The sequence below is a fragment of the Melospiza melodia genome, unplaced genomic scaffold (assembly GCF_035770615.1).
Source record: "Melospiza melodia melodia isolate bMelMel2 unplaced genomic scaffold, bMelMel2.pri scaffold_327, whole genome shotgun sequence".
Taxonomy (NCBI): Eukaryota; Metazoa; Chordata; class Aves; order Passeriformes; family Passerellidae; genus Melospiza; species Melospiza melodia.
In genome coordinates, this window is record NW_026948646.1 from 22,233 (window position 1) to 37,387 (window position 15,155).

Here is a 15,155-nt window from a genome sequence, read left to right on the forward strand (position 1 = left end):
TGTCCCCAGTGTCCCCAATGTCCCCCCAATGTCCCCAATGTCCCCACTGTCCCCCAGTGTCCCCCCATCCCTCCCCATTCCCCCAATGTCCCCAATGTCCCCAAATACCTCAATGTCCTCATATCCCACAGTCCCCCATGTGCCCCTAAATGTCCCCAATGTCCCCATCCCCTCCAATGTCCCCAATGTCCCCCTACATGTCCCCAATGTCCCCCTACATGTCCCCCAATGTCCCCCCATGTCCCCATCCCCCCAATATCCCCAGTGTCCCCATGTCCGCCCCGATGTCCCCAATGTCCCCCCATTGTCCCCAATGTCCCCCCCATGTCTCCCCCATGTCCCCAATGCCCCCCACTCCCATCCCCCCAATGTCCCGAATGTCCCCCCAACATCCCCCCAATGTCCCCATGTCCCCCTCAATGTCCCCATCCCCCCAATGTCCCCAGTGTCCCCATGTCCCCTCCAATGTCCCCAGTGTCCCCAAATTCCCCAATGTCCCCAATGTCCCAGTGTCCCCCCATCCCTCCCCATTCCCCCAGTGTCCCCAATGTCCCCAAATACCTCAATGTCCTCATATCCCACAGTCCCCCATGTGCCCCTAAATGTCCCCAATGTCCCCATCCCCTCCAATGTCCCCCCATGTCCCCATTCCCCCAATATCCCCAGTGTCCCCATGTCCGCCCCGATGTCCCCAATGTCCCCCCATTGTCCCCAATGTCCCCAGTGTCCCCCCCAATGTCCCCATCCCCCCAATGTCCCAAATGTCCCCAGTGTCCCCCCCGATGTCCCCAATGCCCCCCCACTCCCATCCCCCCAGTGTCCCCAATGTCCCCCCAACGTCCCCCCCAATGTCCCCATGTCCCCCTCAATGTCCCCCAATGTCCCCAATCTCCCTCCATGTCCCCAATGTCCCCCTACATGTCCCCAATGTCCCCCTCAATGTCCCCAATGTCCCCCCCATGTCCCCTCCAATGTCCCCATCTCCCCAATATCCCCCCAGTGTCCCCATGTCCCCCCCGATGTCCCCAATGCCCCCCCACTCCCATCCCCCCAGTGTCCCCAACATCCCCCCATTGTCCCCAATGTCCCCCCAATGTCCCCCCCAATGTCCCCAATGTCCTCCCATTGTCCCCAATGTTCCCCCCAATGTCCCCAACATCCCCCCATTGTCCCCAATGTCCCCAATGTCCCCCCCAATGTCCCCCCCATTGTCCCCCCCATTGTCCCCAATGTCCTCCCCAGTGTCCCCCCCAATGTCCCCCCCAGTGTCCCCCCCCGCTGTCCCCAGGTGTCCCCAGGTGTCACCTCAGCCTCGGGCCGGCAGAGTTTGGCCCCGAGCGCGAATCCTCCGCCCACGCCCAGCGTGCCAAAGGGACCTGAGGGGACAATGGGGACAGTGGGGACATCAGGGGACATTGGGGACATCAGTGCCAAAGGGACCTGAGGGGACAATGGGGACAGTGGGGACATCAGGGGACAGTGGGGACACCACCGGGGACATCAGTGCCAAAGGGACCTGAGGGGACAATGGGGACATTGGGGACATTGGGGACATCAGTGCCAAAGGGACCTGAGGGGACAGTGGGGACAGTGGGGACATTGGGGGCATCAGGGACATTGGGGACATTGGGGACATCAGGGGACATCAGTGCCAAAGGGACCTGAGGGGACAAAGGGGACATTGGGGACATCAGTGCCACCACCGGGGACAGCAGGGACAGTGAAGGGACAGTGGGGACATCAGTGCCACCACCGGGGACATCAGGGACATCAGTGCCAAAGGGACCTGAGGGGACAATGGGGACATTGGGGACGTCAGGGGACATCAGAGGACATCAGTGCCACCACTGGGGACAGCAGGGACAGCAGGGACAGAGGGGACACAGGGACAGCAGTGCCAAAGGGACCTGAGGGGACATTGGGGACATCAGTGCCACCACCGGGGCCAGGCGGGACAAAGGGGACAGAGGGGACATCAGTGCCAGCACTGGGGACACAGGGGACAATGAGGACACCAGTGCCACCACCGGGGACTGCAGGGACATGAGTGCCAAAGGGACCTGAGGGGACACTGGGGACATCAGTGCCACCAAACCAGGCACAGAGGGGACACAGGGACGTGTTCCTACCTGTCTGCTGGCAGGGGTGGCCGTGACCACAGGTGTCCCCAGTGTCCCCAGTGTCCCCAGTGTCCCCAATGTGCCATCAATGTCCCCAACATCCCCAATGTCCCCAATCCCCCATCAGTGTCCCCAGTGTCCCCAATGTCCCCAATGTCCCATCAATGTCCCCATTGTTCCCAGTGTCCCCAATGTCCCAAATGTCCCCAGTGTCCCCAGTGTGCCATCAATGTCCCATCAACATCCCCAATGTCCCCAATGTCCCCAGTGTCCCCAACATCCCCAATGTCCCCAGTGTCCCCAATGTCCCCAACGTCCCCAACATCCCCAACGTCCCCAATGTCCCCAATGTCCCCAATGTCCCACCAATGTCCCCAGTGTCCCCAATGTCCCCAATCCCCCCAACATCCCCAATCCCCCCAATGTCCCATCAGTGTCCCCAATGTCCCCAATGTCCCCAATGTCCCCAATCCCCCCAACATCCCCAATTCCCCCAATGTCCCATCAGTGTCCCCATTGTCCCCAATGTCCCATCAATGTCCCCAATCCCCCCAACATCCCCAATGTCCCCAATGTCCCCAATCCCCCCAACATCCCCAATCCCCCCAATGTCCCATCAGTGTCCCCAATGTCCCCAATGTCCCCAATCGCCCCAATGTCCCCAGTGTCCCCAGTGTCCCCATTGTCCCCAGTGTCCCCAGTGTCACCATACCTGGGTCCAGCCACCCGCGGGGCTGCCGTGGCCGCACCGTGTACGCCGCCGTGCCCTCAGTGTCCCATCAATGTCCCCAATGTCCCCAATGTCCCATTAATGTCCCCAACATCCCCATTGTCCCCAATGTCCCCAATCCCCCCAATGTCCCCAATGTCCCCAATCCCCCCTTGTCCCCAGTGTCCCCAACATCCCCAGTGTCCCCAATGTCCCCAGTGTCCCCAATGTCCCCAATCCCCCCAATGTCCCCAATGTCCCCAACATCCCCAATCCCCCCAATGTCCCATCAGTGTCCCCAATGTCCCCAGTGTCCCCAGTGTCACCATACCTGGGTCCAGCCACCCGCGGGGCTGCCGTGGCCACACCGTGTACGCCGCCGTGCCCACGAAGTCGCCGCCGTCGGCCACCAGGAGGCTCTGGGGGGGCAGGAGCCGATCGAGGGCCTGGAGCAGCATCAGGGGGTTCAGGTGGCACGGGGGGGGCACCGCGGCCTTGGCGCTGCGGGGACGGAACACGAAAATCCCAAATCTGGGCGGTCTGAGCCCAAAAATCCCGAATTGGGGGGGGGTCTGAACCCAAAAATCCTCCCAAAAAAGGAATGAGCCCAAAAATCCCAAATTGGGGGGTTCTGAGCCCAAAAATCCCAAATTGGGGGGGTCTGAGCCCAAAAATCCCAAATTGGGGGGGTCTGAGCCCAAAAATCCTCCCAAAAAAGGAAGGAGCCCAAAAATCCCGAACTGGGGGGGTCTGAGCCCAAAAATCCTCCCAAAAAAGGAATGAGCCCAAAAATCCCGAATTGGGGGGGTCTGAACCCAAAAATCCCAAATTGGGGGGGGTCTGAGCCCAAAAATCCTCCCAAAAAAGGAATGAGCCCAAAAATCCCAAATTGGGGGGGTCTGAACCCAAAAATCCCAAATTGGGGGGGTCTGAGCCCAAAAATCCTCCCAAAAAAGGAATGAGCCCAAAAATCCCGAATTGGGGGGGTCTGAACCCAAAATCCCGAATTTGGGGGGTCTGAGCCCAAAAATCCCAAATCTGGGGGATCTGAGCCCCCAAAAATCCTCCCAAAAAAGGAATGAGCCCAAAAATCCCGAACTGGGGGGGTCTGAGCCCAAAAATCCCAAATTGGGGGGGTCTGAGCCCAAAAATCCTCCCAAAAAAGGAAGGAGCCCAAAAATCCCAAATTGGGGGGGTCTGAACCCAAAAATCCCGAATTGGGGGGGTCTGAGCCCAAAAATCCCGAATTGGGGGGGTCTGAGCCCAACAATCCCGAACTGGGGGGGGGTCTGAGCCCAAAAATCCTCCCAAAAAAGGAATAAGCCCAAAAATCCCAAAATGGGGGGGTCTGAGCCCAAAAATCCCAAATTGGGGGGGTCTGAGCCCAAAAATCCTCCCAAAAAAGGAATGAGCCCAAAAATCCCGAACTGGGGGGGTCTGAGCCCAAAAATCCCAAATTGGGGGGTTCTGAGCCCAAAAATCCCAAACTGGGGGGGGTCTGAGCCCAAAAATCCTCCCAAAAAAGGAATAAGCCCAAAAATCCCAAAATGGGGGGGTCTGAGCCCAAAAATCCCAAATTGGGGGGGTCTGAGCCCAAAAATCCTCCCAAAAAAGGAATGAGCCCAAAAATCCCGAACTGGGGGGGTCTGAGCCCAAAAATCCCAAATTGGGGGGTTCTGAGCCCAAAAATCCCAAATTGGGGGGGGTCTGAGCCCAAAAATCCTCCCAAAAAAGGAATGAGCCCAAAAATCCCGAATTGGGGGGGTCTGAACCCAAAATCCCGAATTTGGGGGTCTGAACCCAAAAATCCTCCCAAAAAAGGAATGAGCCCAAAAATCCCGAACTGGGGGGGTCTGAACCCAAAATCCCGAACTGGGGGGGTCTGAGCCTAAAAATCCCAAATTTGGGGGGTCTGAGCCCAAAAATCCCGAATTGGGGGATCTGAGCCCCCAAAAATCCTCCCAAAAAAGGAATGAGCCCAAAAATCCCGAACTGGGGGGGTCTGAGCCTAAAAATCCCAAACTGGGGGGTTCTGAGCCCAAAAATCCCGAATTGGGGGGTCTGAACCCAAAAATCCCAAACTGGGGGGGGTCTGACCCCAAAAATCCCAACCCCCCCCCTTGGAGCGGTGTGGAAGGGGCTGCGGTGCCCCCCCCAAAATCGGGAATGGGATCCCCCAAATGTCCCCACCTGTCCCCGTCCCTCTGTCCCCCCTCTGTCCCCCCTGTCCCCCCACCAGTGTCCGTCTGTCTGTCCCTCACTGATTCAGCCCCTCCCTGTCCCCCCTGTCCCCCTGTCTCCATTCCCGTGTCCGTCTGTCCCCCCTGTGTCCGTCTGTCCCCTCTGTCCCCTCTGTCCGTCTGTCCCCATCCCCGTGTCCATCTGTCCCCTCTGTCCGTCTGTCCGTCCCTCACCGGTTCAGCCACTCCCTGTCCCCCTGTTTCTGCCCCCATCCCGTGTCCCCGTCCCGTGTCCGTCTGTCCCCACCCCGTGTCCATCTGTCCCTGTCCCGTGTCCGTCTGTCCCCACCCCGTGTCCATCTGTCCCCATCCCTGTCCCCCTGTTTCTGTCCCCGTCCCGTGTCCGTCTGTCCGTCCCTCACTGATTCAGCCGCTCCCTTTCCCCAGTGTTCCCCTGTCCCCCCTGTGTCCGTCTGTCCCCCCCCTGTCCCCCTGTCCCCGTCCCGTGTCCGTCTGTCCGTCCCTCACTGATTCAGCCGCTCCCTGTCCCCCTGTCCCCATCCCTGTCCCCTCTGTCCCCATCCCGTGTCTGTCTGTCCGTCTGTCCGTCCCTCACCCGTTCAGCCCCTCCCTGTCCCCCTGTCCCCATTCCCGTGTCCGTCTGTCCCCTTGTCCGTCTGTCCGTCCCTCACCGGTTCTGCCCCTCCCTGTCCATCTGTCCCCATCCCTGTCCCCCTGTTTCTGTCCCCCCCATGTCCCCATCCCGTGTCCGTCTGTCCCCACCCCGTGTCCATCTGTCCCTGTCCCGTGTCCGTCTGTCCCCACCCCGTGTCCATCTGTCCCCATCCCTGTCCCCCTGTTTCTGTCCCCGTCCCGTGTCCGTCTGTCCGTCCCTCACTGATTCAGCCGCTCCCTTTCCCCAGTGTTCCCCTGTCCCCCCTGTGTCCGTCTGTCCCCCCCCTGTCCCCCTGTCCCCGTCCCGTGTCCGTCTGTCCGTCCCTCACTGGTTCTGCCCCCCCCTGTCCCCCTGTCCCCATTCCCGTGTCCCCCCCTGTGTCCCCCTGTCCCCGTCCCGTGTCCGTCTGTCCGTCCCTCACCGGTTGAGCCCATCCCTGTCCCCCTGTCCTCATCCCTGTCCCCTCTGTCCCCGTCCCGTGTCTGTCTGTCCGTCTGTCCGTCCCTCATCGGTTCTGCCCCTCCCTGTCCCCCTGTCCCCATTCCCGTGTCCCCCCCTGTGTCTCCCTGTCCCCATTCCCGTGTCCGTCTGTCCGTCCCTCACCGGTTCAGCCCCTCCCTGTCCATCTGTCCCCATCCCTGTCCCCCTGTTTCTGTCCCCCCCATGTCCCCATCCCGTGTCCGTCTGTCCCCATCCCTGTCCCCCTGTCCCCATCCCTGTCCCCCTGTCCCCGTCCCGTGTCCGTCTGTCCGTCCCTCACCGGTTCAGCCCCTCCCTGTCCCCCTGTCCCCGTTCCCGTGTCCGTCTGTCCCCTCTGTCCGTCTGTCCGTCCCTCACCGGTTCAGCCCCTCCCTGTCCCCCTGTCCCCGTTCCCGTGTCCGTCTGTCCCCTCTGTCCGTCTGTCCGTCCCTCACCCGTTCAGCCCCTCCCTGTCCCCCTGTCCCCATCCCCGTGTCCGTCTGTCCCCTCTGTCCGTCTGTCCGTCCCTCACCGGTTCAGCCCCTCCCTGTCCCCCTGTCCCCATCCCTGTCCCCCTGTCCCCATCCCCGTGTCCGTCCGTCCCCTCTGTCCGTCTGTCCGTCCCTCACCGGTTCAGCCGCTCCTTCTCCTCCTCGGCCTCCCGCAGCCGCTGCAGCCACGGCCGGGGGCAGCTGAACCCGGGCAGGCTCCGCGACAGCGCCAACAGCAGCGACGCCGGGTCACCTGGGGAATGTCACCAAATGTCACCCAGTGTCACCAAATGTCACCCAATGTCACCAAATGTCACCCAATGTCACCCAGTGTCACCACAGCGCCACCAGCAGGGACGCGGGGTCACCTGAGGGAATGTCACCCAATGTCACCAAAAATGTCACCCAGTGTCACCCAGTGTCACCCAATGTCACCCAATGTCACCGAAAATGTCACCCAGTGTCACCCAGTGTCACCCAATGTCACCCAATGTCACCACAGCGCCACCAGCAGCGACGCAGGGTCACCTGGGGACACAGGAATGTCACCCAATGTCACCCAGTGTAACCCAGTGTCACCCAATGTCACCCAGTGTCACCCAATGTCACCCAATGTCACCCAGTGTCACCCAATGTCACCCAATGTCACCAAATGTCACCCAGTGTCACCCAATGTCACCCAGTGTCACCCAGTGTCACCACAGCGCCACCAGCAGCGACGCGGGGTCACCTGGGGACACAGGAATGTCACCAAATGTCACCCAGTGTCACCCAGTGTCACCCAGTGTCACCACAGCGCCACCAGCAGGGACGCCGGGTCACCTAAGGGAATGTCACCCAATGTCACCGAAAATGTCACCCAGTGTCACCCAATGTCACCCAGTGTCACCCAGTGTCACCGAAAATGTCACCCAGTGTCACCCAATGTCACCCAGTGTCACCCAATGTCACCGAAAATGTCACCCAGTGTCACGCAATGTCACCCAGTGTCACCCAGTGTCACCCAATGTCACCCAGTGTCACGCAATGTCACCCAGTGTCACCCAGTGTCACCCAGTGTCACCACAGCGCCACCAGCAGCGACGCCGGGTCACCTGGGGAATGTCACCCAATGTCACCGAATGTCACCCAGTGTCACCCAATGTCACCCAGTGTCACCCAGTGTCACCCAGTGTCACCACAGCGCCACCAGCAGCGACGCGGGGTCACCTGAGGGAATGTCACCCAATGTCACCAAATGTCACCCAGTGTCACCCAATGTCACCCAGTGTCACCCAATGTCACCGAATGTCACCCAGTGTCACCCAATGTCACCCAGTGTCACCAAATGTCACCCAATGTCAGCCAGTGTCACCCAATGTCACCCAGTGTCACCACAGCACCACCAGCAGGGACGCGGGGTCACCTAAGGGAATGTCACCCAATGTCACCAAATGTCACCCAATGTCACCCAGTGCCGCCCAATGTCACCCAATGTCACCGAAAATGTCAGCCAGTGTCACCCAATGTCACCCAATGTCACCCAGTGTCACCCAGTGTCACCACAGCGCCACCAGCAGCGACGCAGGGTCACCTGAGGGACAGTGTCACCAAATGTCACCCAATGTCACCCAGTGTCACCCAGTGTCACCCAATGTCACCCAATGTCACCCAATGTCACCCAGTGTCACCCAATGTCACCCAATGTCACCCAGTGTCACCCAATGTCACCCAGTGTCACCCAGTGTCACCCAATGTCACCCAATGTCACCCAATGTCACCCAATGTCACCCAGTGTCACCCAGTGTCACCACAGCGCCACCAGCAGCGACGCCGGGTCACCTGGGGAATGTCACCCAATGTCACCGAAAATGTCACCAAATGTCACCCAGTGTCACCCAGTGTCACCCAATGTCACCCAGTGTCACCCAATGTCACCAAATGTCACCACAGCGCCACCAGCAGCGACGCGGGGTCACCTGGGGACACAGGAATGTCACCAAATGTCACCCAGTGTCACCCAGTGTCACCAAATGTCACCACAGCGCCACCAGCAGGGACACGGGGTCACCTGGGGGACAGTGTCACCAGAAATGTCACCCAGTATCACCCAATGTCACCCAGTGTCACCACAGTGCCACCAGCAGCGACGCGGGGTCACCTGGGGGACACAAAATGTCACCAAAAATGTCACCCAGTGTCACCCAATGTCACCAGAGGAACACCAACAGCGACGTGGGGTCACCTGGGGGACAATGTCACCAGAAATGTCACCCAACATCACCAAATGTCACCCAGTGTCACCACAGCGCCACCAGCAGCGACGCCGGGTCACCTGGGGGACAATGCCACCAGAAATGTCACCCAATGTCACCCAATGTCACCAGAAAACTGCCTCATTCCGACCCAAACCGGTTCATTCCAACCCAAACCGGTTCATTCCGACCCAAACCGGTTCATTCCGACCCAAACCGGTTCATTCCAACCCAAACCGGTTCCTTTGTGTCCCAGGGTCCCTCACCCAGCAGGGCCAGCCGCGGTTTCCAGAACATTCCGAGTTCCTCAGCAGCTGCTCCCGGTTGTGGTTTGACCCAAAACCGCCTCATTTTAACCCCAAAACCACCTCAGTTTAACCCTAAAACCACCTCATTTTAGCCCCAAAACCGCCACATTTTAACCCAAAACCGGTTCATTCTGACTCCAAAAACCGCCTCATTTTAACCCCAAAACCGCCTCATTTTGACTCAAAACCGGTTCATTCCGACCCCAAACCGCCTCATTTAAACCCCAAAACCGCCTCATTCTGACCCCAAACCGCCTCATATTAACCCCAAACCGCCTCATTTTTCACCCCAAAACCGCCTCATTCTGACCCAAACCCGCCTCATTTTAACCCTAAAACCGCCTCATTTTAACCCCAAAACCGCCTCATTCTGACCCCAAACCACCTCATTTTAACCCCAAAACCGCCTCATTTTAACCTCAAAACCACCTCATTTTAACCCCAAAACCGCCTCATTTTAACCTAAAACCGGTTCATTCTGACCCCAAAAACCGCCTCATTTTAACCCCAAAACCGCCTCATTTTAGCCCCAAAACCGCCTCATTCTGACCCCAAAACCGCCTCATTTTAGCCCCAAACCCGCCTCATTTTAACCCCAAAACCGCCTCATTTTAACCCCAAACCGCCTCATTTTGACCCCAAACCACCTCATTTAAACCCCAAAACCGCCTCATTCTGACCCCAAACCGCCTCATATTAACCCCAAACCGCCTCATTTTGACCCCAAACCGCCTCATTTTGACCCCAAACCCGCCTCATTTTAACCCCAAACCGGTTCATTCCGACCCCAAACCGGTTCATTCGTGTCCCAGGGTCCCTCACCCAGCACGGCCAGCTGCGGTTTCCAGAACACGTCCGAGTTCCTCAGCAGCTGCTCCCGGTTGTGGTTTGACCCAAAACTGCCTCATTTTAACCCAAACCCGCCTCATTTTAACCCCAAAACTGCCTCATTTTAACCCCAAAACCACCTCATTCTGACCCCAAACAGCCTCCTTTTAACCCCAAACCGCCTCCTTTTAACCTCAAAACCGCCTCATTTTAACCCCAAAACTGACTCATTTTAACCCCAAACCGCCTCATTTTAACCCCAAAACCGCCTCATTTTAACCCAAAACCGGTTCATTCTGACCCCAAAACCGCCTCATTTTAACCCCAAACCGCCTCATTTAAACCCCAAAACCGCCTCATTTTAACCCAAACCCGCCTCATTTTAACCCCAAACCGCCTCATTCTGACCCCAAACCGGTTCATTCCGACCCAAACCGGTTCCTTTGTGTCCCAGGGTCCCTCACCCTGCCCGGCCAGCCGCGGTTTCCAGAACATTCCGAGTTCCTCAGCAGCCGCTCCCGGTTGCGGTTTGACCCCAAACCGCCTCATTTTAACCCCAAAACCGCCTCATTCTGACCCCAAAACCGCCTCATTTTAACCCCAAAACTGCCTCATTTTAACCCCAAAACCGCCTCATTCTGACCCCAAAACCGCCTCATTTTAACCCCAAAACCGCCTCATTTTGACCCAAAACCGGTTCATTCCGACCCCAAACCGCCTCATTCCGACCCCAAACCGGTTCATTCTGACCCCAAACCACCTCATTTTAACCCGAAAATCGCCTTATTTTGACCCAAAACCGCCTCATTTTGACCCAAAAACTGCCTCGGTCTGGCCCCAAACCACCTCATTTTAACCCCAAAACTGCCTCATTCTGACCCCAAAACCCCCTCAGTTTAACACCAAAACTGCCTCATTCTGGCCCCAAAACCGGTTCATTCTGGCCCCAAACCGCCTCATTCTGACCCCAAACCGCCTCATTCTGACCCCAAACCGGTTCATTCTGACCCCAAACCGGTTATTTGCGTCCCAGGGTCCCTCACCCAGCACGGCCAGCCGCGGTTTCCAGAACATTCCGAGTTCCTCAGCAGCCGCTCCCGGTTGTGGTTTGACCCAAAACCGCCTCATTTTAACCCAAACCCGCCTCATTTTAACCCCAAAACCACCTCATTTAAACCCCAAAACCGCCTCATTTTAACCCCAAACCGGTTCATTCTGACCCCAAAAACCGCCTCATTTTAACCCAAATCCACCTCATTTTAACCCCAAACCGCCTCATTCTGACCCCAAACCCGCCTCATATTAACCCCAAACCGCCTCATTTTGACCCCAAACCGCCTCATTTTGACCCCAAACCACCTCATTTAAACCCCAAAACCGCCTCATTCTGACCCCAAACCGCCTCATATTAACCCTAAAACTGCCTCATTTTGACCCCAAACCGCCTCATTCTGACCCCAAACCGGTTCATTCCGACCCAAACCGGTTCCTTTGTGTCCCAGGGTCCCTCACCCAGCACGGCCAGCCGCGGTTTCCAGAACATTCCGAGTTCCTCAGCAGCTGCTCCCGGTCGCGGTTTGACCCCAAACTGCCTCATTTTAACCCCAAAACCGCCTCATTTTAACCCTAAATCCGCCTCATTTTAACCCCAAAACCCCCTCATTCTGACCCCAAAACCGCCTCATTTTGACCCCAAAACCGCCTCATTTTAACCCCAAAACCGCCTCATTTTAACCCAAAACCGGTTCATTCTGACTCCAAAAACCGCCTCATTTTAACCCCAAAACCGCCTCATTCTGACCCCAAAAACCGCCTCATTTTGACCCCAAACCGCCTCATTTTAACCCCAAACCCGCCTCATTTTAACCCCAAAACCGCCTCATTTTAACCCCAAACCCGCCTCATTTTAACCCCAAAACTGCCTCATTTTAACCCCAAAACCGCCTCATTTTAACCCCAAACCTGCCTCATTCTGACCCCAAAACCCCCTCAGTTTAACCCAAAACCACCTCATTTTAACCCAAAACCGGTTCATTCTGACCCCAAAACCGCCTCATTTTAACCCCAAACCCGCCTCATTTTAACCCCAAAACCAGTTCATTCTGACCCCAAAACCGCCTCATTTTAACCCCAAAACCGCCTCATTTTAACCCCAAACCGCCTCATTTTAACCCCAAACCACCTCATTTAAACCCCAAAACCGCCTCATTCTGACCCCAAACCGCCTCATATTAACCCCAAACCGCCTCATTTTGACCCCAAACCGCCTCATTTTAACCCCAAAACCGCCTCATTCTGACCCCAAACCGCCTCATTCTGACCCCAAACCGGTTCATTCTGACCCCAAACCGGTTCATTCCGACCCAAACCGGTTCCTTTGTGTCCCCAATGTCCCCAGGGTCCCTCACCCAGCACGGCCAGCCGCGGTTTCCAGAACACGTCCGAGTTCCTCAGCAGCTGCTCCCGGTTTCGGTTCACGGCCACCACGGCGGCGCCGCGGCCGAAGAGGCGCCCGTAGGAGAGGCGGAAATCGCACACGGTGCCTGGGGAGACACGGCAAAGTGTCCCCAAAGTGTCCCCACGGTGTCCCCAAGGTGTCCCCAAGGTGTCCCCAAAGTGTCCCCAAGGTGTCCCCAGGGTGTCCCCAAAGTGTCCCCAAGGTGTCCCCAGGTGTCCCCAAGGTGTCCCCAAAGTGTCCCCAAGGTGTCCCCAGGGTGTCCCCAAGGTGTCCCCAAAGTGTCCCCACGGTGTCCCCAAGGTGTCCCCAAGGTGTCCCCAGGGTGTCCCAAAGTGTCCCCAGGGTGTCCCCAGGGTCTCCCCAAAGTGTCCCCAGGGTGTCCCCAGGGTGTCCCCAAGGTGTCCCCAGGGTGTCCCCAATGTCCCCAGGGTGTCCCCGAGTTCTCCCCAAGGTGTCCCCAAGCTGTCCCCAATGTCTCCAATGTCCCCAGCTGTCCCCAGGGTGTCCCCAATGTCCCCAGGGTGTCCCCAAGGTGTCCCCAAGGTGTCCCCAAGGTGTCCCCGCTGTGTCCCCAAGGTGTCCCCAAGCTGTCCCCAAAGTCTCCCCAAGGTGTCCCCAAGGTGTCTCCAAGGTGTCCCCAAAGTGTCCCCAAGGTGTCCCCAGGGTGTCCCCAGGGTGTCCCCAGGGTGTCCCCGAGGTGTCCCCAAGGTGTCCCCAAGATGTCCCCATGGTGTCCCCAAAGTGTCCCCAAGGTGTCCCCGAGCTGTCCCCAAAGTGTCCCCAAGGTGTCCCCAAGCTGTCTCCAGGGTGTCCCCAAAGTGTCCCCAAGGTGTCCCCAGGGTGTCCCCGAGTTGTCCCCAAAGTGTCCCCAATGTGTCCCCAATGTGTCCCCAGGGTGTCCCCAAGGTGTCCCCAATGTGTCCCCAATGTGTCCCCAGGGTGTCCCCAGGGTGTCCCCAAAGTGTCCCCAGGGTGTCCCCAAGGTGTCCCCAAGGTGTCCCCAAGATGTCCCCAAGGTGTCCCCAAAGTCTCCCCAAAGTGTCCCCAATGTGTCCCCAATGTGTCCCCAGGGTGTCCCCAAGGTGTCCCCAAGGTGTCCCCAGGGTGTCCCCAAAGTGTGCCCGAGGTGTCCCCAGGGTGTCCCCGAGGTGTCCCCAAGGTGTCTCCAGGGTGTCCCCGAGTTCTCCCCGAGGTGTCCCCGAGGTGTCCCCGAGGTGTCCCCAGGGTGTCCCCAAGCTGTCCCCAAAGTCTCCCCAAGGTGTCCCAAGGGTGTCCCCAAGGTGTCCCCGAGGTGTCCCCAAAGTGTCCCCAAAGTGTCCCCAAGGTGTCCCCGAGGTGTCCCCGAGGTGTCCCCAATGTCCTCAGGGTGTCCCCAAGGTGTCCCCATGGTGTCCCCAAAGTGTCCCCAAGGTGTCCCCAAGGTGTCCCCAAGGTGTCCCTGAGGTGTCCCCAAAGTGTCCCCAAGGTGTCCCCAGGGTGTCCCCGAGTTGTCCCCAAAGTGTCCCCAAGGTGTCCCCAGGGTGTCCCCGAGTTCTCCCCACGGTGTCCCCAGGGTGTCCCCATGGTGTCCCCAAAGTGTCCCCAGCTGTCCCCAGGGTGTCCCCGCTGTGTCCCCAGGGTGTCCCCAAGGTGTCCCCAATGTCCCCAGGGTGTCCCCGAGTTCTCCCCAAGGTGTCCCCAAGCTGTCCCCAATGTCCCCAGTGTCCCCAAAGTGTCCCCGCGGTGTCCCCAGGGTGTCCCCAATGTCCCCAGGGTGTCCCCGCTGTGTCCCCAGGGTTTCCCCAATGTCCCCGCGGTGTCCCCAATGTCCCCAATGTCCCCAGGGTGTCCCCAATGTCCCCGAGTTCTCCCCAGGGTGTCCCCAATGTCCCCAGGGTGTCCCCAGGGTGTCCCCAAGGTGTCCCCAGGGTGTCCCCAATGTCCCCAGCTGTCCCCAAGCTGTCCCCAGGGTGTCCCCAGGGTGTCCCCAATGTCCCCAGCTGTCCCCAATGTCCCCAGGGTGTCCCCAGGGTGTCCCCAATGTCCCCAGGGTGTCCCCAATGTCCCCGAGGTGTCCCCAGGGTGTCCCCGAGGTGTCCCCAATGTCCCCAATGTCCCCAATGTCCCCAAGGTGTCCCCAGGGTGTCCCCAATGTCCCCAGCTGTCCCCAATGTCCCCGAGTTCTCCCCAGGGTGTCCCCAATGTCCCCAGGGTGTCCCCAATGTCCCCGAGGTGTCCCCAGGGTGTCCCCGCTGTGTCCCCAATGTCCCCAATGTCCCCAATGTCCCCGCGGTGTCCCCAATGTCCCCAGGGTGTCCCCAGGGTGTCCCCCCCCCCCGGTACCTGCCAGCAGCACCAGGTCCGCGTCCCTCAGCGCCTGGCGCCGGTTCTGCCGCAGCCCCAGGGGGCACTCGGGGGGCAGCAGCCCCCGCGCGGCGCCGCCCAGGTAGCAGGGCACGCCCAGGGCCTGCAGGGCCGCCCTGGGGGACACCAGGGGACACCAGGGGACAGTGACCCAAACTGGCCATGTTCGGCCCCAAAATGGCCCCCAAAAACCAGCTGCATTTGGCCCCCAAAACCGGCTGCATTTGGCCCCAAACTGGCTCAGTTCGGCCCCAAACTGGCCCCAAACTGGCTCCACTTCGCCCCAAACTGGTCTCAAAATCACCTTCATTTGGCCCCAAACTGGCCCCAAAACCGGCTGCATTTGGCA

General features: G+C 58.9%; 1 protein-coding gene across 1 annotated transcript in view; it reads right to left on the minus strand.

The window, feature by feature from the left end:
- The window catches only part of LOC134434209 (2-hydroxyacyl-CoA lyase 2-like), a 53,467-nt gene that overhangs the window by 5,385 nt on the left and 32,927 nt on the right, over positions 1 to 15,155 (minus strand). Inside the window, 5 exon segments of the mRNA XM_063182883.1 lie at positions 1,306 to 1,376; positions 3,161 to 3,330; positions 6,774 to 6,888; positions 12,414 to 12,548; positions 14,786 to 14,922. Coding sequence (XP_063038953.1) covers positions 1,306 to 1,376; positions 3,161 to 3,330; positions 6,774 to 6,888; positions 12,414 to 12,548; positions 14,786 to 14,922 — 628 coding nt within the window.